General features: G+C 49.7%; 1 protein-coding gene and 1 long non-coding RNA gene across 5 annotated transcripts; both read left to right on the forward strand.

The window, feature by feature from the left end:
- The first annotated feature begins 1,594 nt into the window (after window positions 1-1,594).
- Window positions 1,595-24,810, forward strand: LOC120042791 (COP9 signalosome complex subunit 1-like). The gene is made up of 14 exons (XM_038987598.1): window positions 1,595-1,662; window positions 5,882-5,974; window positions 7,203-7,384; window positions 7,652-7,816; window positions 8,331-8,466; window positions 8,671-8,748; window positions 8,942-9,002; window positions 10,752-10,837; window positions 11,030-11,124; window positions 18,107-18,212; window positions 20,873-20,953; window positions 21,780-21,917; window positions 23,442-23,576; window positions 24,035-24,810. The coding sequence occupies exons 1-14, from the start codon at window positions 1,630-1,632 to the stop codon at window positions 24,110-24,112; spliced, it is 1,467 nt and encodes a 488-aa protein (XP_038843526.1). The 5' UTR covers window positions 1,595-1,629; the 3' UTR covers window positions 24,113-24,810.
- On the forward strand, window positions 11,131-18,025 carry LOC120042792. Of its 4 annotated transcripts, XR_005476239.1 has the most exons (5): window positions 11,131-12,539; window positions 13,505-13,630; window positions 13,893-14,103; window positions 14,193-14,238; window positions 14,323-18,025. It is a non-coding gene; the product is annotated as an uncharacterized LOC120042792 (long non-coding RNA). The 4 variants fall into 4 exon arrangements; XR_005476236.1 differs by having other exon boundaries at window positions 13,505-13,846; window positions 13,936-14,103; window positions 14,193-18,025; XR_005476237.1 differs by having other exon boundaries at window positions 13,505-13,846; window positions 14,020-14,103; window positions 14,193-18,025.
- Window positions 24,811-26,303: the final 1,493 nt, after the last annotated feature.

Here is a 26,303-nt window from a genome sequence, read left to right on the forward strand (position 1 = left end):
AGATTAGGGCCTAATGAATTCATTTAAATTGACTGATTTCCTCATATGAACTGTAACTCAGTAAAATCAGTTAAATTGTTGCATGTTGAGTTTATATATTTTTGTTCAGTATAGTACTTATAAAGCTCTTGAAAACCCTTACTATCCGTAGGGTAAAATCTATACACTTTCTGTAGCAGTTTGCACAGATCCATACGCTGTGTGTGCCTCCAGTTGACTAACTATCCCCAGTTACACTGACACACAGGTGCCCCATAATGACAAAGCAAAAACAGGTTTTCAGATATTTTTGCAAATGTATACAAATAAAAAAACGGAAATATTACATTTACATAAGTATGCAGACCCTTTACGCAGTGCTTTGTTCAAGCACCTTTGGCATCGATTCCAGCCTCGAGTCTTCTTGGGTATGACAATACAAGTTTGGCACACCTGCATTTGGGGAGTTTCTCCCGTTCTTCTCTGCAGATCCTGTCAAGCTCTGTCAGAGACCTATTTTCAGGTCACTCCAGTGATATTCGATTGGGTTCAAGTCCGGGCCACGACCCTGTGTTCTTAGGGTCGTTGTCCTGTTGGAAGGTGAACCTTCGCCACAGTCTGAGGTTCTGAGCGCTCTGGAGCAGGTTTTCGTCAAGGATCTCTACTTTGGGCCGTTCATCTTTGCCTCAATCCTGACTAGTCTCCCAGTCCCTGCCGCTGAAAACATCTTGTTTCTCACGGTCTGAGTCCTTTAGGTGCTTTATGACAAACTCCAAGCGGACTGTCATGAGCCTTTTACTGAGGAGTGGCTTCCGTCTGGCCACTCTACCATAATGGCCTGATTGGTGGAGTGTTGCAGAGATGGTTGTTCTTCTAGAAGGTTCTCCCATCTCCACAGAGAAACTCTGGAGCTCTGTCAGAGTGACCATCGGGTTCTTGGTCACCTCCCTTCTCCCCTGATTGCTCAGTTTGGCCGGGCAGCCAGTTCTAGGAAGAGTCTTGGTGGTTCCAAACTTCTTCAATTTAAGAATGATGGAGGCCACTGTGTTCTTGGGGACCTTCAATGCTAAAGAAATTTTTTGGTACCCTTCCCCAGATCTGTGCCTCGAAACAATTCCTTCGAACTCATGGCTTGGTTTTTGCTCTGACATTTACTGTCAACTGTGGGACCTTATATAGACAGGTGTGTGCCTTTTCAAATCATGTCCAATCAACTGAATAACATAACAAAATATGGAAAAAGTCAAGGGGTTTGAATACTTTCTGAATGCACTGTATATAGGGATTAGGGTGACATTTCGGATGCTCACAGTCAACCAGACATGGGATTTTCCCTGATTTATCAGGAATTCTTGGTTTTGAGGGAATAAGGCTGTCACGTAACAAAATGTGGAAAAAGTGTAGGGGTCTGAATACTTTCCGAATGCGCTGTACTTTATATACTAGTCCAATATACTAGGCGTTATAACCATGTATGATAATGTATGACCGTGGGTATTAAAATGTTTCATAACAGCGCCAAAGTTGGGTTTGTTCCAGCTAGCCATATTTTGATTTTAGGCAGTAACTTTTGCCCCACAGGGATTTAGATACAAGTTGCACTCCCATACCCCGGATGCAATTATTGTGTTTGTGTCGGCAGAGAAGGAGATGCCTCTGCCCGTACAGGTCTTTAACTTTCAGGTAAACTTGTGTTTTCAAAACTTGTTTTCAACAGTTTATATAACCGGGAACACGTTTAAATGACTATATTTTTTTATTTAGATTGAGTTAATCTATTTGGTCCTCTAGCAAAGTGTTTTCAACTAGCGTTAGCTAACAAGCTAATCTTGTTAGCTAAGAAGCTATGCTAGGGTCACAACATCAAATTAGTCCGTATTAGCTAATAAATTTAGGGTTAGGGCGGATTGAACTAGGTTTATTATAGATTATAAATCTTCAATTTGTTTGATAGATATAGCTAACTAGTCGGCGGATAAAAAAAAACAGGTGTAGCTAAATTTGTTATAGAAAATGTAAACAGACAGTTTGATGGCTCGTGTTGAGTCGTTACTGTAATTTGCTCATTTAAAAACAAACGACTCCAGTTAGTAATTCCTTACTAGCATAGCTACGTCTGTGTCAAACGTTAGCGTAGCCACCTAAAATGCAAGCTATTTAGCTAGCTAAATAAAAATGTAGTTAGCTAGAGAAGATGGCCATGGAAACCATTCTTAAATTGTCTGTTATAATCAACTAGCTAAACACCATCCACCGGACTGGCAGAAGTTACTATCACCCTGAAACCTTTCACCAACCCTTGCAGTTCAGTTTAGGCGCTGTTCATTTAGAGACAACGCATTAATTGACATCCCTTTTATGCAAGAAGCAGGACTTCCATGTTTCTTAAATGTCTCAGACCTTGCTTCTTCCACCTATTCACATGTGTGACCCACCTTGTTTGCACAGCACCAAATATACACTACATCACCAAAAGTATGTGGACACCCCTTCAAATTAGTGGATTCTGCTATTTCAGCCACACCCCTTGCTGACAGGTGTATAAAATCGGGCACACAGCCATGCAATCTCTATTAAATAAAATCCATGCAATCTACATAGACAAACATTGGCAGTAGAATGGCCCGTACTGAAGAGCTTAGTGACTTTCAACGTGGCACCGTCATAAGATGCCACTATTCCAACAAGTCAGTTTGTAAAATTTCTGCCCTGCTAGAGCTGCCCTGGACAAATGTAAGTGCTGATATTGTGAAGTGAAAATGTCTAGGAGCAACAACGGCTCAGCCGCGAAGTGGTAGGCCACACAAGCTCACAGAACGGGACCACTGAAGCACTACCGAGTTCCAAACTGCCTCTGGAAGCAACGTCAGCACAAGAACTGTTCGTCGGGAGCTTCATGGGCTCTCGAGTGGCGCACTGCATCTCAGTGCTAGAGGTGTCACTACAGACCCTGGTTTGATTCCAGGCTGTATCACAACCGGCCGAGTCCCATAGGGCGGCGCACAATTGGCCCAGCATCGTTCGGGTTTGGCTGTCATTGTAAATAAGAATTTGTTCGTAACTGATTTGCCTAGTTAAATAAAGGTTAAATAAAATTTAAAAAATGGGTTTCCATGGCTGAGCAGTCGCACACCAAGATCACAATGCCAAGCGTCAGGTTGAGTGGTATAAAGCTCCCCGCCATTGGAATCTGGAGCAGTGGAAACGTGTTCTCTGGAGTGATGAATCACTTCTGGCAGTCCAAGTGGGTTTGGTGGATGCAAGGAGAATGTTACATGCCCCAATGCATAGTGCCAACTGTAAAGTTTGTTGGAGAAAGAATAATGGTCTGGGGCTGTTTTTCATGGTTTGGGCTAGGCCCCTTAGTTACAGTGAAGGGAAATCTTAACGCTACAGCATAGATGATTTTGTTGCAACAGTTTGTGGAAGGCCCTTTCCTGTTTCAGCATGACAATGCCCCCGTACACCAAGCGAGGTCCACACAGAAATGGTTTGTCGATCGGTGTGGAAGAACTTGACTAGCCTACACAGAGCCCTGACCTCAAGCCCATCGAATTACTTTGGGATGAATTGGACCGCCGACTGCGAGCCAGGCCTAATCGCCCAACATCACTAATGCTCTTGTGGTTGAATGGAAGCAAGTCCCTGCAGCAATGTTCCAATATCTAGTGGAAAGCCTTCCCAGAAGAGTGTTGTTGTAGCAGCAAAGGGGGGACCAACTCCATGATTATGGAATAAGATGTTTGACGAACAGGTGTCCACATACTTTTGGTCATGTAGTTTAATACACAGTCCCAAATAACATCCAGCTAATGTGGTCAGAGGTCTGGCTAGCTAACTGACATGACTTATCATGCGAAGTGCTTTAAGTCATCAAGGACAGAAATCACTCTTCTGCCCTCCCCTCCATCTCCTCCCTCCCTTCCTACCCTGCATCTCCCCCCTCTCCCGCCTCCCCTCCCTCCTCCAGGACAGCTCAGTGTCAGAGCTGGAGGTTGCCGCAGAGGCAGAACAGGCTCAGGACAGCGAAAGAGACAGGGCCAGAGACAGGGAGAAGAGTAGGGCTAGCTTGGCCCAGACCTCAACCTCAGAGCTGCCCTGTACCTCCCATAGCAGCAGCAGACCCAATCTGCTGTCACCGTTCACTGCAGGGGACTATGTCCTCAGCTCCAGCCTCTCAGCATGCTCCCTGCTCCCAGAGGTAGGACCACCAGAGCAGACAGAGCAAAGCTCTGATATATGGAGTTGTTTTGAGGTCATACCAAGGATCATTTTGCTATTTGATTTTGAATTTTATGACCACTTGAAGTATTTAAAAAAAAACAGAACACATGTTTTTTTGATAAATCATTTTTGTCCTTTTACTGCTATTAGGGCGGCACTGTAGCCTAGTGGTCAGAGGGGCGGCAGGTAGCCTAGTGGTCAGAGGGGCGGCAGGTAGCCTAGTGGTCAGAGGGGCGGCAGGTAGCCTAGTGGTCAGAGGGGCGGCAGGTAGCCTAGTGGTCAGAGGGGCGGCAGGTAGCCTAGTGGTCAGAGGGGCGGCAGGTAGCCTAGTGGTCAGAGGGGCGGCAGGTAGCCTAGTGGTCAGAGGGGCGGCAGGTAGCCTAGTGGTCAGAGGGGCGGCAGGTAGCCTAGTGGTTAAAGCGTTGGGCCAGTAACCGAAAGGTTGCTAGATTGAATCCCTGAGCTGACAATGTAAAAGGTAAAAATCTGTCGTTCTGCCCCTGAACAAGGCTGTTCCTAGGCCGTCATTGTAAACAAGAATTTGTTTACAATGTAAAGGTTGTAAAGGTTAAATAAATTTAATAAATTGGCCCATACAAACACAGAATATCATTCACTACATGGAACAATGGATAGTCCCCCAAAAACACAATCAAAGGGCAGTTTGTTCTGAAGTGTCTGACCTATAAGAAAGATCAGGTAGGTTAGAGCGTTGGACTAGTAACCAGAAGGCTGTAAGATCGAATCCCCGAGCTGACAAGGTAAAAATCCGTTCTGCCCCTGAACAAGGCAGTTAATCCACTGTTCTTGTCATTGAAAATAAGAATTTGTTCTTTACTGACTTGCCTAGTTAAATAAAGATAAAATAAACATGTTTTTTTTTTTTTTTTTTTTTTACATGTATTTAACCCCATATTTTTGGTACTAATCCAGTCTCCATATATACTTCCATAAATGTTTTTAACTTCGTACCAGGGGACCTTCAGACAAGTCTTGTGAGGCCTGTGGGCGTCCTAGAACAAAACCACCGTCATGTTTGTGAGAGTCTCACCTTTACACAGAGGGTCATATTAGTGTGTAGGCCAAACTGTTCAGACACTACAGACAGTTGGCAGATCGGCTGTACCGACTTCAGATGAGTCCCAAGTAGCTTGTCGGGGTCATAGATCCAAACGGAGAACACCGTCATGTTTGTGAGAGTCTCATCTTTCCATTGAAGGGTCAATCATTTGTAGGCTGTTCGGACGCTACAGACAATTTTGTGAGAAGACTAATTGGGATGTCTCATGGTCTGACAAACACCGCTCTAGTTTAAATTGATGGATTTCTATGGGGCTTTTTTTTTTTTTTTTTTTAAATGCGCGGACATTGACCTTAGACTTTTAGAGGTTAACCCCCTATCTCTCTCTCCCCCGCTCGCTCCCTCTCCATCTCCATCTCACCTTCTCTCTCCCCCTCCCTCCCTTCCATCCCTCTCTCTCTCCATCTCCCCGCTCTCTCTCTCTCTCCATCTCCCCCGCTCTCTCTCTCCCTCTCCCCATCTCCCCCGCTCTCTCTCTCCATCTCTTCCGCTCTCACTCCATCTTCCGCTCTCACTCCATCTCCCTCGCTCTCTCTCTCCATCTATCTCATCTTCTCTCTCCTCTCCCCCTCCCTTCCATCCCTCTCTCTCTTCCAGGGGGCTGTTGAGCCGATGCAGATCGATGCTGACCCCCAGGAAGACCAGCAGAATGCTCCAGACACTAACTATGTGGTGGAAAACCCCACACTGGTACGTTACTATAGCACTAAGCTAGCCCTAGCACTGGTATGTTACTATAGCACTAAGCTAGCCCTAGCACTGGTATGTTACTATAGCACTAAGCTAGCCCTAGCACTGGTATGTTACTATAGCACTAAGCTAGCCCTAGCACTGGTACGTTACTATAGCACTAAGCTAGCCCTAGCACTGGTATGTTACTATAGCACTAAGCTAGCCCTAGCACTGGTACGTTACTATAGCACTAAGCTAGCCCTAGCACTGGTATGTTACTATAGCACTAAGCTAGCCCTAGCACTGGTATGTTACTATAGCACTAAGCTAGCCCTAGCACTGGTACGTTACTATAGCACTAAGCTAACCCTAGCACTGGTATGTTACTATAGCACTAAGCTAGCCCTAGCACTGGTACGTTACTATAGCACTAAGCTAGCCCTAGCACTGGTATGTTACTATAGCACTAAGCTAGCCCTAGCACTGGTACGTTACTATAGCACTAAGCTAGCCCTAGCACTGGTATGTTACTATAGCACTAAGCTAGCCCTAGCACTGGTATGTTACTATAGCACTAAGCTAGCCCTAGCACTGGTATGTTACTATAGCACTAAGCTAGCCCTAGCACTGGTATGTTACTATAGCACTAAGCTAGCACTGGGACGTTACTATAGCACTAAGCTAGCCCTAGCACTGGTATGTTACTATAGCACTAAGTTAGCACTGGTACTTTACTATAGCACTAAGCTAGCCCTAGCACTGGTACGTTACTATAGCACTAAGCTAGCCCTAGCACTGGTATGTTACTATAGCACTAAGCTAGCCCTAGCACTGGTATGTTACTATAGCACTAAGCTAGCACTGGGACGTTACTATAGCACTAAGCTAGCCTTAGCACTGGTATGTTACTATAGCACTAAGCTAGCCCTAGCACTGGTACGTTACTGACTGTATCTTCCTTAGCTTTGTAGTTCTTCTATATTCTATGCTGAACACTGAACTAAATGAAGTCAGTCTGTCACATGGTGGTCTACTCCTATCATGTGTTATCTTTTCACTGTTTTGTCTCTTTCTCTCTCACTCGCTCTCTCTCAATCTCGCTGTCTCTTGCTCTGTCTCTGTTTTTCTCTCAATCTCCCTGTCTCGCTGCCTCTCGCTGTCTCTCTCTTAATCTCTCTTTTGTCTCCCTGTCTCTCTCTCTCTCTCTCTCTCTCTGTCTTTCATCTCTCCTGGTCTCCCTCTCTAGGACTTGGAGCAGTTTGCAACCAGCTACAGCGGTCTGATGCGTATTGAGAGACTGCAGTTCATAGCACAACATTGTCCCCAGCTCCGTGCCGAGGCCCTGAAGATGGCCCTGTCCTTCGTCCAGAGGACCTTCAACGTAGACGTGTACGAGGAGATCCACCGCAGACTCACCGACGCCAGGCGGTGAGGAGAAAGAGTGTGTGTGAGAGTGAAGTGGAGCCTATATAAGGTACAAAAGTATCTGTGGGTTCAGTGAGGTGTGTGTGTGTGTGTGTGTGTGTGTGTGTGTGTGTGTGTGTGTGTGTGTGTGTGTGTGTGTGTGTGTGTGTGTGTGTGTGTGTGTGTGTGTGTGTGTGTGTGTGTGTGTGTGTGTGTGTGTGTGTGTGTGTGTGTGTGTGTGTGAGTTCCTGCGTGTGTGCATACGACCCTAACATCTCTGTCTATTCCCAGACAGGCGCAGGGTGTCCCTGACGCGGTGCCTGATGGGCCGGTGGAGGCCCCTCTCCTGGACGCAGCCTGGGCAGAGAGCACCAGGAAAAAGGCCCTTCTCAAACTGGAGAAGCTGGACACTGACCTCAAGAACTACAAGGGAAACTCCATCAAAGAGAGCATCAGGTAACTAGCTACGGGGGAAACTCAAGTAGACATTGTTTTCACTGTGTTACGTGTGTCACAAGCAGTGGAGATGGAACTCAGACAACATGCATGGCTAGAACCTAGGACATCAGCTGGGTTTACACACATCCAGCGCTTTCAACTCCATGAGAGGGAGCGTGCAAGACAAGTGCACACTTTGGGATAAGGTTGGAGAATGTGGACACAGCCAGTGATGTGGTAGGGGAGAGGAAGGGCCTCAAAACCCAAATGGAACCAGTCTACTACTCAACAAGTTCTCTCTCTGGATTTCCCCTCCCCTCTCTCCTCCCCCTCTCTCTCCTCCTCCCTCCCCCTCTATCCTCCTCCCTCCCCCTCTATCCTCCTCTCTCCTCCCTCCCTCCCTCTCTCCTCCCCCCCCTCTCTCCTCCCCCTCTTTTCTCCTCTCTCTCCTCCCCCCCCTCTCTCTCCCCCCTCTCTCTCCTTCTCTCTCCTCCTCCCTCCCTCTCCCCTCCCTCTCTCTCCGGCTGTTCAGGCGGGGTCATGATGACCTAGGGGACCACTATTTAGACTGTGGAGATCTCAGCAACGCCCTCAAGTGTTACAGCCGAGCCCGAGACTACTGCACTAGTGCCAAGCATGTCATCAACATGTGTCTGAACGTCATCAAGGTACTATGACCTCATCAACATGTGCCCCCGAAATGAATGTTTATGAATGTCATGTCAACTTTTATCGTCAAGTTGTGTCTTCACTTGGTCAAGTCTATAAATGTGGATTGTCTGACCTAACATCCTTGGACGGTTTCTCAAACTTTTTCTCTCCTCTCTCTCTCCTGTCTCCCTCTCTCTCTCTGTGTATTTCTCTCTCGCTAGGTTAGCGTTTACCTCCAGAACTGGTCCCATGTACTTAGCTACGTCAGCAAGGCAGAATCCACTCCAGAGATAGCTGAGGTTAGTACTGAATGACTTGAAATATAACCTTTCCGTCGTACCTTCCTAGTGAGAGAAACTTGTCAAATCAAGCAGTATGAGAATGTGTTCAATAGATGTTCTCCTTTTTAAATTGTTGTGTGTGTATAGTAGACTCTAATATAGCCTTCACACTGAGAGAAAATCACTGACTTACCTCCGCTTGTTCTTCTAGCAACGAGGAGAGAGAGACAGTCAGAACCAATCTGTCCTCACCAAACTAAAATGTGCTGCGGGTAAGACATCATACTATACTGTTAGGAGGGCCACTGAAGTCTGCAGCTAAGACATTATACTATACTGTTAGGAGGACCACTGAAGTCTGCAGCTAAGACATTATACTATACTGTTAGGAGGACCACTGAAGTCTGCAGCTAAGACATTATACTATACTGTTAGGAGGAGCACTGAAGTCTGCAGCTAAGACATTATACTATACTGTTAGGAGGAGCACTGAAGTCTGCAGCTAAGACATTATACTATACTGTTAGGAGGACCACTGAAGTCTGCAGCTAAGACATTATACTATACTGTTAGGAGGAGCACTGAAGTCTGCAGCTAAGACATTATACTATACTGTTAGGAGGACCACTGAAGTCTGCAGCTAAGACATTATACTATACTGTTAGGAGGACCACTGAAGTCTGCAGCTAAGACATTATACTATACTGTTAGGAGGAGCACTGAAGTCTGCAGCTAAGACATTATACTATACTGTTAGGAGGACCACTGAAGTCTGCAGCTAAGACATTATACTATACTGTTAGGAGGAGCACTGAAGTCTGCAGCTAAGACATTATACTATACTGTTAGGAGGAGCACTGAAGTCTGCAGCTAAGACATTATACTATACTGTTAGGAGGACCACTGAAGTTTGCAGCTAAGACATCATACTATACTGTTAGGAGGACCACTGAAGTCTGCAGCTAAGACATTATACTATACTGTTAGGAGGAGCACTGAAGTCTGCAGCTAAGACATTATACTATACTGTTAGGAGGAGCACTGAAGTCTGCAGCTAAGACATTATACTATACTGTTAGGAGGAGCACTGAAGTCTGCAGCTAAGACATTATACTATACTGTTAGGAGGACCACTGAAGTCTGCAGCTAAGACATTATACTATACTGTTAGGAGGAGCACTGAAGTCTGCAGCTAAGACATTATACTATACTGTTAGGAGGAGCACTGAAGTCTGCAGCTAAGACATTATACTATACTGTTAGGAGGACCACTGAAGTCTGCAGCTAAGACATTATACTATACTGTTAGGAGGACCACTGAAGTCTGCAGCTAAGACATTATACTATACTGTTAGGAGGACCACTGAAGTCTGCAGCTAAGACATTATACTATACTGTTAGGAGGAGCACTGAAGTCTGCAGCTAAGACATTATACTATACTGTTAGGAGGACCACTGAAGTCTGCAGCTAAGACATTATACTATACTGTTAGGAGGACCACTGAAGTCTGCAGCTAAGACATTATACTATACTGTTAGGAGGAGCACTGAAGTCTGCAGCTAAGACATTATACTATACTGTTAGGAGGACCACTGAAGTCTGCAGCTAAGACATTATACTATACTGTTAGGAGGAGCACTGAAGTCTGCAGCTAAGACATTATACTATACTGTTAGGAGGACCACTGAAGTCTGCAGCTAAGACATTATACTATACTGTTAGGAGGACCACTGAAGTCTGCAGCTAAGACATTATACTATACTGTTAGGAGGAGCACTGAAGTCTGCAGCTAAGACATTATACTATACTGTTAGGAGGAGCACTGAAGTCTGCAGCTAAGACATTATACTATACTGTTAGGAGGAGCACTGAAGTCTGCAGCTAAGACATTATACTATACTGTTAGGAGGACCACTGAAGTCTGCAGCTAAGACATTATTCTATACTGTTAGGAGGACCACTGAAGTCTTAGGTAATAAAACCTATTTTTAAATTGTGAGTTTCAAATGTTTCTCGACAGGTTTGGCAGAGCTGGCCTCTAGAAAGTACAAACCGGCCGCCAAGTGCTTCCTCCAGGCTTCATTTGACCACTGCGACTTCCCAGAGGTCAGATATCAATATACCCCCTATCTCTGACCCCAACTCACTTGACCCCACCCCCAACTCACCTGACCCCGCCCCCCAACACCCCATTATAATGGTATGGTACCTCACCGTATCTGGTCTGATATGTTGCTGTGTACATGGAGTGTCTTCAGTTGCATTAGGATTGAGGAGTTGTAACCCCCCCCTCCGCAGCTCCTGTCCCCCAGTAATGTGGCGCTGTATGGAGGGATGTGTGCCCTGGCCACCTTCGACAGACAGGAACTACAGAAGAACATCATCTCAAGCAGGTAGGCTCCCTATGCAGTGGTCACCACACTTAGTCGTCCCCTCCAGGTAACTGCTAACTCTGTTACAGAACAATGTGCTCCTCAAGCAGGTAGGCTCCCTACGCAGTGGTCACCACACTTAGTCGTCCCCTCCAGGTAACTGCTAACTCTGTTACAGAACAATGTGCTCCTCAAGCAGGTAGGCTCCCTACGCAGTGGTCACCACACTTAGTCGTCCCCTCCAGGTAACTGCTAACTCTGTTACAGAACAATGTGCTCCTCAAGCAGGTAGGCTCCCTATGCAGTGGTCACCACACTTAGTCGTCCCCTCCAGGTAACTGCTAACTCTGTTACAGAACAATGTGCTTCTCAAGCAGGTAGGCTCCCTACGCAGTGGTCACCACACTTAGTCGTCCCCTCCAGGTAACTGCTAACTCTGTTACAGAACAATGTGCTTCTCAAGCAGGTAGGCTCCCTACGCAGTGGTCACCACACTTAGTCGTCCCCTCCAGGTAACTGCTAACTCTGTTACAGAACAATGTGCTTCTCAAGCAGGTAGGCTCCCTACGCAGTGGTCACCACACTTAGTCGTCCCCTCCAGGTAACTGCTAACTCTGTCACAGAACAATGTGCTTCTCAAGCAGGTAGGCTCCCTATGCAGTGGTCACCACACTTAGTCGTCCCCTCCAGGTAACTGCTCTGTTACAGAACAATGTGCTTCTCAAGCAGGTAGGCTCCCTACGCAGTGGTCACCACACTTAGTCGTCCCCTCCAGGTAACTGCTAACTCTGTTACAGAACAATGTGCTTCTCAAGCAGGTAGGCTCCCTACGCAGTGGTCACCACACTTAGTCGTCCCCTCCAGGTAACTGCTAACTCTGTTACAGAACAATGTGCTCCTCAAGCAGGTAGGCTCCCTACGCAGTGGTCACCACACTTAGTCGTCCCCTCCAGGTAACTGCTAACTCTGTTACAGAACAATGTGCTCCTCAAGCAGGTAGGCTCCCTACGCAGTGGTCACCACACTTAGTCGTCCCCTCCAGGTAACTGCTAACTCTGTTACAGAACAATGTGCTTCTCAAGCAGGTAGGCTCCCTATGCAGTGGTCACCACACTTAGTCGTCCCCTCCAGGTAACTGCTAACTCTGTTACAGAACAATGTGCTCCTCAAGCAGGTAGGCTCCCTACGCAGTGGTCACCACACTTAGTCGTCCAGGTAACTGCTAACTCTGTTACAGAACAATGTGCTCCTCAAGCAGGTAGGCTCCCTACGCAGTGGTCACCACACTTAGTCGTCCCCTCCAGGTAACTGCTAACTCTGTTACAGAACAATGTGCTTCTCAAGCAGGTAGGCTCCCTACGCAGTGGTCACCACACTTAGTCGTCCCCTCCAGGTAACTGCTAACTCTGTTACAGAACAATGTGCTCCTCAAGCAGGTAGGCTCCCTATGCAGTGGTCACCACACTTAGTCGTCCCCTCCAGGTAACTGCTCTGTTACAGAACAATGTGCTTCTCAAGCAGGTAGGCTCCCTACGCAGTGGTCACCACACTTAGTCGTCCCCTCCAGGTAACTGCTAACTCTGTTACAGAACAATGTGCTCCTCAAGCAGGTAGGCTCCCTACGCAGTGGTCACCACACTTAGTCGTCCCCTCCAGGTAACTGCTAACTCTGTTACAGAACAATGTGCTCCTCAAGCAGGTAGGCTCCCTACGCAGTGGTCACCACACTTAGTCGTCCCCTCCAGGTAACTGCTAACTCTGTTACAGAACAATGTGCTTCTCAAGCAGGTAGGCTCCCTACGCAGTGGTCACCACACTTAGTCGTCCCCTCCAGGTAACTGCTAACTCTGTTACAGAACAATGTGCTTCTCAAGCAGGTAGGCTCCCTACGCAGTGGTCACCACACTTAGTCGTCCCCTCCAGGTAACTGCTAACTCTGTTACAGAACAATGTGCTTCTCAAGCAGGTAGGCTCCCTACGCAGTGGTCACCACACTTAGTCATCCCCTCCAGGTAACTGCTAACTCTGTTACAGAACAATGTGCTTCTCAAGCAGGTAGGCTCCCTACGCAGTGGTCACCACACTTAGTCGTCCCCTCCAGGTAACTGCTAACTCTGTTACAGAACAATGTGCTTCTCAAGCAGGTAGGCTCCCTACGCAGTGGTCACCACACTTAGTCGTCCCCTCCAGGTAACTGGTAACTCTGTTACAGAACAATGTGCTTCTCAAGCAGGTAGGCTCCCTACGCAGTGGTCACCACACTTAGTCGTCCAGGTAACTGCTAACTCTGTTACAGAACAATGTGTTTCTCAAGCAGGTAGGCTCCCTACGCAGTGGTCACCACACTTAGTCGTCCAGGTAACTGCTAACTCTGTTACAGAACAATGTGTTTCTCAAGCAGGTAGGCTCCCTATGCAGTGGTCACCACACTTAGTCGTCCCCTCCAGGTAACTGCTCTGTTACAGAACAATGTGCTTCTCAAGCAGGTAGGCTCCCTACGCAGTGGTCACCACACTTAGTCGTCCAGGTAACTGCTAACTCTGTTACAGAACAATGTGTTTCTCAAGCAGGTAGGCTCCCTACGCAGTGGTCACCACACTTAGTCGTCCAGGTAACTGCTAACTCTGTTACAGAACAATGTGCTCCTCAAGCAGGTAGGCTCCCTACGCAGTGGTCACTACACTTAGTCGTCCCCTCCAGGTAACTGCTAACTCTGTTACAGAACAATGTGCTCCTCAAGCAGGTAGGCTCCCTATGCAGTGGTCACTACACTTAGTCGTCCCCTCCAGGTAACTGCTAACTCTGTTACAGAACAATGTGCTCCTCAAGCAGGTAGGCTCCCTACGCAGTGGTCACCACACTTAGTCGTCCAGGTAACTGCTAACTCTGTTACAGAACAATGTGTTTCTCAAGCAGGTAGGCTCCCTACGCAGTGGTCACCACACTTAGTCGTCCAGGTAACTGCTAACTCTGTTACAGAACAATGTGCTCCTCAAGCAGGTAGGCTCCCTACGCAGTGGCCACCACACTTAGTCGTCCCCTCCAGGTAACTGCTAACTCTGTTACAGAACAATGTGTTTCTCAAGCAGGTAGGCTCCCTACGCAGTGGTCACCACACTTAGTCGTCCCCTCCAGGTAACTGCTAACTCTGTTACAGAACAATGTGCTTCTCAAGCAGGTAGGCTCCCTACGCAGTGGTCACCACACTTAGTCGTCCAGGTAACTGCTAACTCTGTTACAGAACAATGTGTTTCTCAAGCAGGTAGGCTCCCTACGCAGTGGTCACCACACTTAGTCGTCCCCTCCAGGTAACTGCTAACTCTGTTACAGAACAATGTGCTTCTCAAGCAGGTAGGCTCCCTACGCAGTGGTCACCACACTTAGTCGTCCCCTCCAGGTAACTGCTAACTCTGTTACAGAACAATGTGCTTCTCAAGCAGGTAGGCTCCCTACGCAGTGGTCACCACACTTAGTCGTCCAGGTAACTGCTAACTCTGTTACAGAACAATGTGCTTCTCAAGCAGGTAGGCTCCCTACGCAGTGGTCACCACACTTAGTCGTCCAGGTAACTGCTAACTCTGTTACAGAACAATGTGCTCCTCAAGCAGGTAGGCTCCCTACGCAGTGGTCACCACACTTAGTCGTCCCCTCCAGGTAACTGCTAACTCTGTTACAGAACAATGTGCTCCTCAAGCAGGTAGGCTCCCTATGCAGTGGTCACCACACTTAGTCGTCCAGGTAACTGCTAACTCTGTTACAGAACAATGTGCTTCTCAAGCAGGTAGGCTCCCTACGCAGTGGTCACCACACTTAGTCGTCCAGGTAACTGCTAACTCTGTTACAGAACAATGTGCTCCTCAAGCAGGTAGGCTCCCTACGCAGTGGTCACCACACTTAGTCGTCCCCTCCAGGTAACTGCTAACTCTGTTACAGAACAATGTGCTCCTCAAGCAGGTAGGCTCCCTACGCAGTGGTCACCACACTTAGTCGTCCCCTCCAGGTAACTGCTAACTCTGTTACAGAACAATGTGCTTCTCAAGCAGGTAGGCTCCCTACGCAGTGGTCACCACACTTAGTCGTCCCCTCCAGGTAACTGCTAACTCTGTTACAGAACAATGTGCTCCTCAAGCAGGTAGGCTCCCTACGCAGTGGTCACCACACTTAGTCGTCCAGGTAACTGCTAACTCTGTTACAGAACAATGTGCTTCTCAAGCAGGTAGGCTCCCTACGCAGTGGTCACCACACTTAGTCGTCCAGGTAACTGCTAACTCTGTTACAGAACAATGTGCTCCTCAAGCAGGTAGGCTCCCTACGCAGTGGTCACCACACTTAGTCGTCCAGGTAACTGCTAACTCTGTTACAGAACAATGTGCTCCTCAAGCAGGTAGGCTCCCTACGCAGTGGTCACCACACTTAGTCGTCCCCTCCAGGGAACTGCTAACTCTGTTACAGAACAATGTGCTTCTCAAGCAGGTAGGCTCCCTACGCAGTGGTCACCACACTTAGTCGTCCCCTCCAGGGAACTGCTAACTCTGTTACAGAACAATGTGCTTCTCAAGCAGGTAGGCTCCCTACGCAGTGGTCACCACACTTAGTCGTCCCCTCCAGGGAACTGCTAACTCTGTTACAGAACAATGTGCTTCTCAAGCAGGTAGGCTCCCTATGCAGTGGTCACCACACTTAGTCGTCCAGGTAACTGCTAACTCTGTTACAGAACAATGTGCTCCTCAAGCAGGTAGGCTCCCTACGCAGTGGTCACCACACTTAGTCGTCCAGGTAACTGCTAACTCTGTTACAGAACAATGTGCTCCTCAAGCAGGTAGGCTCCCTACGCAGTGGTCACCACACTTAGTCGTCCAGGTAACTGCTAACTCTGTTACAGAACAATGTGCTTCTCAAGCAGGTAGGCTCCCTACGCAGTGGTCACCACACTTAGTCGTCCCCTCCAGGTAACTGCTAACTCTGTTACAGAACAATGTGTTTCTCAAGCAGGTAGGCTCCCTACGCAGTGGTCACCACACTTAGTCGTCCCCTCCAGGTAACTGCTAACTCTGTTACAGAACAATGTGTTTCTCAAGCAGGTAGGCTCCCTACGCAGTGGTCACCACACTTAGTCGTCCCCTCCAGGTAACTGCTAACTCTGTTACAGAACAATGTGCTTCTCAAGCAGGTAGGCTCCCTACGCAGTGGTCACCACACTTAGTCGTCCCCTCCAGGTAACTGCTAACTCTGTTACAGAACAATGTGCTTCTCAAGCAGGTAGGCTCCCTACGCAGTGGTCACCACACTTAGTCGTCCAGGTAACTGCTAACTCTGTTACAGAACAATGTGCTTCTCAAGCAGGTAGGCTCCCTACGCAGTGGTCACCACACTTAGTCGTCCCCTCCAGGTAACTGCTAACTCTGTTACAGAACAATGTGCTCCTCAAGCAGGTAGGCTCCCTACGCAGTGGTCACCACACTTAGTCGTCCAGGTAACTGCTAACTCTGTTACAGAACAATGTGCTCCTCAAGCAGGTAGGCTCCCTACGCAGTGGTCACCACACTTAGTCGTCCCCTCCAGGTAACTGCTAACTCTGTTACAGAACAATGTGCTCCTCAAGCAGGTAGGCTCCCTATGCAGTGGTCACCACACTTAGTCGTCCAGGTAACTGCTAACTCTGTTACAGAACAATGTGCTTCTCAAGCAGGTAGGCTCCCTACGCAGTGGTCACCACACTTAGTCGTCCCCTCCAGGTAACTGCTAACTCTGTTACAGAACAATGTGCTTCTCAAGCAGGTAGGCTCCCTACGCAGTGGTCACCACACTTAGTCGTCCAGGTAACTGCTAACTCTGTTACAGAACAATGTGCTCCTCAAGCAGGTAGGCTCCCTATGCAGTGGTCACCACACTTAGTCGTCCAGGTAACTGCTAACTCTGTTACAGAACAATGTGCTCCTCAAGCAGGTAGGCTCCCTACGCAGTGGTCACCACACTTAGTCGTCCCCTCCAGGTAACTGCTAACTCTGTTACAGAACAATGTGCTCCTCAAGCAGGTAGGCTCCCTACGCAGTGGTCACCACACTTAGTCGTCCAGGTAACTGCTAACTCTGTTACAGAACAATGTGCTTCTCAAGCAGGTAGGCTCCCTACGCAGTGGTCACCACACTTAGTCGTCCCCTCCAGGTAACTGCTAACTCTGTTACAGAACAATGTGCTTCTCAAGCAGGTAGGCTCCCTACGCAGTGGTCACCACACTTAGTCGTCCCCTCCAGGGAACTGCTAACTCTGTTACAGAACAATGTGCTTCTCAAGCAGGTAGGCTCCCTATGCAGTGGTCACCACACTTAGTCGTCCAGGTAACTGCTAACTCTGTTACAGAACAATGTGCTCCTCAAGCAGGTAGGCTCCCTACGCAGTGGTCACCACACTTAGTCGTCCAGGTAACTGCTAACTCTGTTACAGAACAATGTGCTCCTCAAGCAGGTAGGCTCCCTACGCAGTGGTCACCACACTTAGTCGTCCAGGTAACTGCTAACTCTGTTACAGAACAATGTGCTTCTCAAGCAGGTAGGCTCCCTACGCAGTGGTCACCACACTTAGTCGTCCCCTCCAGGGAACTGCTAACTCTGTTACAGAACAATGTGTTTCTCAAGCAGGTAGGCTCCCTACGCAGTGGTCACCACACTTAGTCGTCCCCTCCAGGTAACTGCTAACTCTGTTACAGAACAATGTGCTTCATTGTTCTCTCCGTCAAGTGGAAGTCCTTGATGAGAACTGTTATGGAGAGGAAACAGCTTGTTGGGTGATGACTGATTTCAGTACATATTGAAATGTCAACACCTCTTTTCTCTCTCCTCTCTCTCTCCATATCTCTCATCTATCTGTCTCTCTCTCTCTCTCTCTCTCTCTCTCTCTCCTATCTCTCTCCATCTCATCTATCTCTCTCTCTCCTATATCTCTCTTCTCTCCACCTCTCTCTCCTATATATATATCTCTCTCTCTCTCTCCTATCTCTCTCTAGCTCCTTTAAGTTGTTTTTAGAGTTGGAGCCCCAGGTGCGTGACATAATCTTCAAGTTTTACGAATCAAAGTACGCATCCTGTCTGAAACTACTGGACGAGATGAAGGTAAGGAAGAAAAGTGTTATATGGACAGTTACAGGCTAACTGCAAAATCTGAATGAAAAACTATTTTTTATTGCCACTCAGTAATGTTGATTGAATTAGTCTTGGGGCTGTTTTTTTACATTTTATTTAACCTTTATTTAAATAAAGGGGCGGCCCTCTGACCACTAGGCTACCTGCCGCCCCTCTGACCACTAGGCGACCTGCCGCCCCTCTGACCACTAGGCTACCTGCCGCCCCTCTGACCACTAGGCGACCTGCCGCCCCTCTGACCACTAGGCGACCTGCCGCCCCTCTGACCACTAGGCTACCTGCCGCCCCTCTGACCACTAGGCTACCTGCCGCCCCTCTGACCACTAGGCTACCTGCCGCCCCTCTGACCACTAGGCTACCTGCCGCCCCTCTGACCACTAGGCTACCTGCCGCCCCTCTGACCACTAGGCTACCTGCCGCCCCTCTGACCACTAGGCTACCTGCCGCCCCTCTGACCACTAGGCTACCTGCCGCCCCTCTGACCACTAGGCTACCTGCCGCCCCTCTGACCACTAGGCTACCTGCCGCCCCTCTGACCACTAGGCTACCTGCCGCCCCTCTGACCACTAGGCTACCTGCCGCCCCTCTGACCACTAGGCTACCTGCCGCCCCTCTGACCACTAGGCTACCTGCCGCCCCTCTGACCACTAGGCTACCTGCCGCCCCTCTGACCACTAGGCTACCTGCCGCCCCTCTGACCACTAGGCTACCTGCCGCCCCTCTGACCACTAGGCTACCTGCCGCCCCTCTGACCACTAGGCTACCTGCCGCCCCTCTGACCACTAGGCGACCTGCCGCCCCTCTGACCACTAGGCTACCTGCCGCCCCTCTGACCACTAGGCTACCTGCCGCCCCTCTGACCACTAGGCTACCTGCCGCCCCTCTGACCACTAGGCTACCTGCCGCCCCTCTGACCACTAGGCTACCTGCCGCCCCTCTGACCACTAGGCTACCTGCCGCCCCTCTGACCACTAGGCTACCTGCCGCCCCTCTGACCACTAGGCTACCTGCCGCCCCTCTGACCACTAGGCTACCTGCCGCCCCTCTGACCACTAGGCTACCTGCCGCCCCTCTGACCACTAGGCTACCTGCCGCCCCTCTGACCACTAGGCGACCTGCCGCCCCTCTGACCACTAGGCTACCTGCCGCCCCTCTGACCACTAGGCTACCTGCCGCCCCTCTGACCACTAGGCTACCTGCCGCCCCTCTGACCACTAGGCTACCTGCCGCCCCTCTGACCACTAGGCTACCTGCCGCCCCTCTGACCACTAGGCTACCTGCCGCCCCTCTGACCACTAGGCTACCTGCCGCCCCTCTGACCACTAGGCTACCTGCCGCCCCTCTGACCACTAGGCTACCTGCCGCCCCTCTGACCACTAGGCTACCTGCCGCCCCTCTGACCACTAGGCTACCTGCCGCCCCTCTGACCACTAGGCTACCTGCCGCCCCTCTGACCACTAGGCTACCTGCCGCCCCTCTGACCACTAGGCTACCTGCCGCCCCTCTGACCACTAGGCTACCTGCCGCCCCTCTGACCACTAGGCTACCTGCCGCCCCTCTGACCACTAGGCTACCTGCCGCCCCTCTGACCACTAGGCTACCTGCCGCCCCTCTGACCACTAGGCTACCTGCCGCCCCTCTGACCACTAGGCTACCTGCCGCCCCTCTGACCACTAGGCTACCTGCCGCCCCTCTGACCACTAGGCTACCTGCCGCCCCTCTGACCACTAGGCTACCTGCCGCCCCTCTGACCACTAGGCTACCTGCCGCCCCTCTGACCACTAGGCTACCTGCCGCCCCTCTGACCACTAGGCTACCTGCCGCCCCTCTGACCACTAGGCTACCTGCCGCCCCTCTGACCACTAGGCTACCTGCCGCCCCTCTGACCACTAGGCTACCTGCCGCCCCTCTGACCACTAGGCTACCTGCCGCCCCTCTGACCACTAGGCTACCTGCCGCCCCTCTGACCACTAGGCTACCTGCCGCCCCTCTGACCACTAGGCTACCTGCCGCCCCTCTGACCACTAGGCTACCTGCCGCCCCTCTGACCACTAGGCTACCTGCCGCCCCTCTGACCACTAGGCTACCTGCCGCCCCTCTGACCACTAGGCTACCTGCCGCCCCTCTGACCACTAGGCTACCTGCCGCCCCTCTGACCACTAGGCTACCTGCCGCCCCTCTGACCACTAGGCTACCTGCCGCCCCTCTGACCACTAGGCTACCTGCCGCCCCTCTGACCACTAGGCTACCTGCCGCCCCTCTGACCACTAGGCTACCTGCCGCCCCTCTGACCACTAGGCTACCTGCCGCCCCTCTGACCACTAGGCTACCTGCCGCCCCTCTGACCACTAGGCTACCTGCCGCCCCTCTGACCACTAGGCTACCTGCCGCCCCTCTGACCACTAGGCTACCTGCCGCCCCTCTGACCACTAGGCTACCTGCCGCCCCTCTGACCACTAGGCTACCTGCCGCCCCATGGCTCAAAAACAACTGGGATTTGAATGTGCACCTAACACCAATGCCCTTCCTCTCTCTCTCCTCCTCCTCCTCTCCCCTCTCTCTATCCTCCTCTCCGCCCTCTCTATCCTCCTCCCTCTCTCCTCTCCTCCTCTCTCTCCTCTCTCCTGCAGGATAACCTTCTATTGGACCTGTACCTGGCACCCCACGTTAGAACACTGTACACACAGATCAGAAACAGAGCCCTTATACAGGTGAGACAGTCAGGGCACCAGGACTTAGTCACTTTGCAGTGTTGTGGAAGTTTTACACCTGGATTCCTTTCCTTCATATCCCTACATCACCTGTGTCCTGGGTCAGTACTTCAACCCACGTTGTTAACCTGTGTCCTGAGTCAGTACTTCAGCCCAAGGTGTTAACCTGTGTCCTGAGTCAGTACTTCAACCCACGTTGTTAACCTGTGTCCTGAGTCAGTACTTCAACCCACGTTGTTAACCTGTGTCCTGAGTCAGTACTTCAGCCCAAGGTGTTAACCTGTGTCCTGAGTCAGTACTTCAACCCACGTTGTTAACCTGTGTCCTGAGTCAGTACTTCAGCCCAAGGTGTTAACCTGTGTCCTGAGTCAGTACTTCAGCCCAAGGTGTTAACCTGTGTCCTGAGTCAGTACTTCAGCCCAAGGTGTTAACCTGTGTCCTGAGTCAGTACTTCAACCCACGTTGTTAACCTGTGTCCTGAGTCAGTACTTCAGCCCAAGGTGTTAACCTGTGTCCTGAGTCAGTACTTCAACCCACGTTGTTAACCTGTGTCCTGAGTCAGTACTTCAGCCCAAGGTGTTAACCTGTGTCCTGAGTCAGTACTTCAGCCCAAGGTGTTAACCTGTGTCCTGAGTCAGTACTTCAGCCCACGTTGTTAACCTGGTGTGTGTGTGTGAGTCAGTACTTCAGCCCAATGTGTTAACCTGGTGTGTGTGTGTGTGTGTCAGTACTTCAGCCCAATGTGTTAACCTGGTGTGTGTGTGTGTGTCAGTACTTCAGCCCAATGTGTTAACCTGGTGTGTGTGTGTGTGTGTGTGTGTGTCAGTACTTCAGCCCGTACGTGTCTGCAGACATGACTAAGATGTCCCAGTCCTTTAACACCACAGTGTTGTCTCTGGAGGATGAACTGACCCAGCTCATACTGGAGGGACTGATCAACGCACGTATAGACTCTCACAGCAAGGTAACACACACACACGTATAGACTCACACAGCAAGGTAACACACACACACACACACGTATAGACTCTCACAGCAAGGTAACACACACACGTATAGACTCACACAGCAAGGTAACACACACACACACACGTATAGACTCACACAGCAAGGTAACACACACACACGTATAGACTCTCACAGCAAGGTAACACACACACACACACGTATAGACTCTCACAGCAAGGTAACACACACACACACACGTATAGACTCTCACAGCAAGGTAACACACACACACGTATAGACTCTCACAGCAAGGTAACACACACACACACACGTATAGACTCACACAGCAAGGTAACACACACACACACACACACGTATAGACTCTCACAGCAAGGTAACACACACACGTATAGACTCACACAGCAAGGTAACACACACACACACACGTATAGACTCACACAGCAAGGTAACACACACACACGTATAGACTCTCACAGCAAGGTAACACACACACACACGTATAGACTCTCACAGCAAGGTAACACACACACACACACACACGTATAGACTCACACAGCAAGGTAACACACACACACACACGTATAGACTCACACAGCAAGGTAACACACACACACACACACGTATAGACTCTCACAGCAAGGTAACACACACACACACACACGTATAGACTCACACAGCAAGGTAACACACACACACACACGTATAGACTCTCACAGCAAGGTAACACACACACGTATAGACTCACACAGCAAGGTAACACACACACACACACGTATAGACTCTCACAGCAAGGTAACACACACACGTATAGACTCACACAGCAAGGTAACACACACACACGTATAGACTCTCACAGCAAGGTAACACACACACACACACGTATAGACTCACACAGCAAGGTAACACACACACACGTATAGACTCACACAGCAAGGTAACACACACACACACGTATAGACTCTCACAGCAAGGTAACACACACACACGTATAGACTCACACAGCAAGGTAACACACACACACACACACACGTATAGACTCTCACAGCAAGGTAACACACACACACGTATAGACTCACACAACAAGGTAACACACACACACGTATAGACTCACACAGCAAGGTAACACACACACACACACGTATAGACTCTCACAGCAAGGTAACACACACACACACACGTATAGACTCTCACAGCAAGGTAACACACACACACGTATAGACTCACACAGCAAGGTAACACACACACACACACGTATAGACTCACACAGCAAGGTAACACACACACACACACGTATAGACTCACACAGCAAGGTAACACACACACACACACACACGTATAGACTCACACAGCAAGGTAACACACACGTATAGACTCACACAGCAAGGTAACACACACTAGCCGTAGACCAGTCTCTCTACACATCAACTATCACTACAGGTACACACACACACACACACCAGTCTCTCCCGAGTTCCAGTATGAGTGAGTAACTTCCTGTTTCCTGTATGTGTGATGTCAGATCCTGTATGCGAGGGACGTGGACCAGAGGGGCCATACGTTTGAGAAGTCTGTCCACATGGGCAAGGAGTTCCAGAGACGAGCCAAAGCCATGATCCTCAGAGCTGCTGTGCTGCGCAACCAGATACACGTCAAGGTAAAACCACCGTGACGTTAGCTACAGCTGTTACTACATGGCCCTCGTCTAGACTATTGAGATGGATTCTGGGGACGCTTTCCCAGACACACATCAAGTCCTGAATAGAAGCATTCTCAATGGAGATTCTTCACTGACGTTGTTTTACTCCAGGACCAGGTTTGTGTCTGAGAAACCGGACCCCTCAGGATGAAGCTGCTTCCTCTCCTCATTTTATGGAAAACCTTGGATAGTTCACCTCGTGTTTGATTTGGAACATGTCGTCAGAGCTTTTGACAGAATGTTCATTTATCAGGTCATGTATTATTTTAGTACCGTGTCCGTTGTTTGAAATCAACTGTTATCCACCTCTCTCTCCTCTCTAAGCATTTCACTGTTAATCTGTTCACTTCCCTCCCTTCCCTCCTCCTCCTCTCTCCCTCACTTCCCTCCTCCTCCTCCTCCTCTTCCTCCATCAGTCCCCTCCTAGAGAAGGCAGCCAGGGGGAGCTAACAACAGCCAACAGCCAAACAACCAGGATGAGCAGCACCATGTGACAGGGACGTCCCATCATGACACCATCGCTGGCTGTGTCTGGCACTCTCCTCCCTATATAGTGCACTACCCTATGGGGCCCTGGTCAAAAGTAGGGCACGATGTAGGGAATAGGGTGCCATTTGGTACGCAGCCAATGCCTGGTGCCTCTGAATGAACAGAGGGAGTGTGGGGTGCCTGTCCACAACAGCCCTCAGGTAGTGCCCTTCTTTTGGCCAAGTCAAAGCTACAACTGCTGAGCTGGAGTCTGGCCAAAAGTAGGGCACATGGTGTCATTTGAGAAGCAGCCTATGACATGGCCCCAACGTTAGCAAAACACCTGCGTCCCTCAAAAGGCCCCCTGTTCCCCTCAAAAGGCCCCCTGTCCCCTCAAAAGGCCCCCTGTCCTCTATGGTGCGTTACTTTTTACCAGGGCCTACGTTTCCTGGTGGGAGAGAAGACAAGAACAAACACAATGAAAATACTGTAAGTTGGTGAAGATACGATGTCTGTTGACACATGAGACCCAACAACACCTTGTTACTCAAATGAAGTTAAAAGAAACTAACGTTTTGGGAGAGACAAGGTACTTCCAGCTGTAGCTGGCTGGTTCTTTGTAAAGAGATGCACTTTGTACCTGGTGACAAACACTGATTACACATTGGGAGGGAAAAACACAACCTCGACACAGAACAAGCGTTTAATAAAGATACAAAATGACTGACTCTTTCTTTGGTGGTGTTTCAGATGAAGTTTCCAATACAGCCACAGATTCCTGGTACCACAATTACGTTAATCTAGCGCAGTGGTTCCCAACCCTGGTCCTCCAGTACCACCAACAGCCCAACCCTGGTCCTCCAGTACCACCAACAGCCCAACCCTGGTCCTCCAGTACCACCAACAGCCCAACCCTGGTCCTCCAGTACCACCAACAGCCCAACCCTGGTCCTCCAGTACCACCAACAGTCCAACCCTGGTCCTCCAGTACCACCAACCCTGGTCCTCCAGTACCACCAACAGCCCAACCCTGGTCCTCCAGTACCACCAAACAGCCCAACCCTGGTCCTCCAGTACACATTGTTATTGTAACCCTGGACAAGCACACCTGATTCAACTAATCATCAAGCCTCAATGAGTTGAATGAGGTGTGTTTGTCCAGGGATACAACTAAACTGTACTGTTAAGGATACTGGAGGACCAGGGCTGGGAAACACTGTTGGGGATACTGGAGGACCAGGGCTGGGAAACACTGTTAAGGATACTGGAGGACCAGGGTTGGGAAACACTGTTGGGGATACTGGAGGACCAGGGTTGGGAAACACTGTTGGGGATACTGGAGGACCAGGGTTGGGAAACACTGTTAAGGATACTGGAGGACCAGGGTTGGGAAACACTGTTAAGGATACTGGAGGACCAGGGCTGGGAAACACTGTTAAGGATACTGGAGGACCAGGGCTGGGAAACACTGTTAAGGATACTGGAGGACTAGAGTTGGGAAACACTGTTGGGGATACTGGAGGACCAGGGCTGGGAAACACTGTTAAGGATACTGGAGGACCAGGGCTGGGAAACACTGTTGGGGATACTGGAGGACCAGGGTTAGGAAACACTGTTGGGGATACTGGAGGACCAGGGTTGGGAAACACTGTTGGGGATACTGGAGGACCAGGGTTGGGAAACACTGTTGGAGATACTGGAGGACCAGGGTTAGGAAACACTGTTGGGGATACTGGAGGACCAGGGTTGGGAAACACTGTTAAGGATACTGGAGGACCAGGGTTGGGAAACACTGTTGGGGATACTGGAGGACCAGGGTTGGGAAACACTGTTACGGATACTGGAGGACCAGGGTTGGGAAACACTGTTAAGGATACTGGAGGACCAGGGTTGGGAAACACTGTTGGGGATACTGGAGGACCAGGGTTGGGAAACACTGTTAAGGATACTGGAGGACCAGGGTTGGGAAACACTGTTGGGGATACTGGAGGACCAGGGTTGGGAAACACTGTTACGGATACTGGAGGACCAGGGTTGGGAAACACTGTTGGGGGTACTGGAGGACCAGGGCTGGGAAACACTGTTACGGATACTGGAGGACCAGGGTTGGGAAACACTGTTGGGGGTACTGGAGGACCAGAGTTGGGAAACACTGTTGGGGATACTGGAGGACTAGGGCTGGGAAACACTGTTAAGGATACTGGAGGACCAGGGTTG

This window comes from Salvelinus namaycush, unplaced genomic scaffold (genome assembly GCF_016432855.1).
Source record: "Salvelinus namaycush isolate Seneca unplaced genomic scaffold, SaNama_1.0 Scaffold78, whole genome shotgun sequence".
NCBI classification, from domain to species: Eukaryota; Metazoa; Chordata; class Actinopteri; order Salmoniformes; family Salmonidae; genus Salvelinus; species Salvelinus namaycush.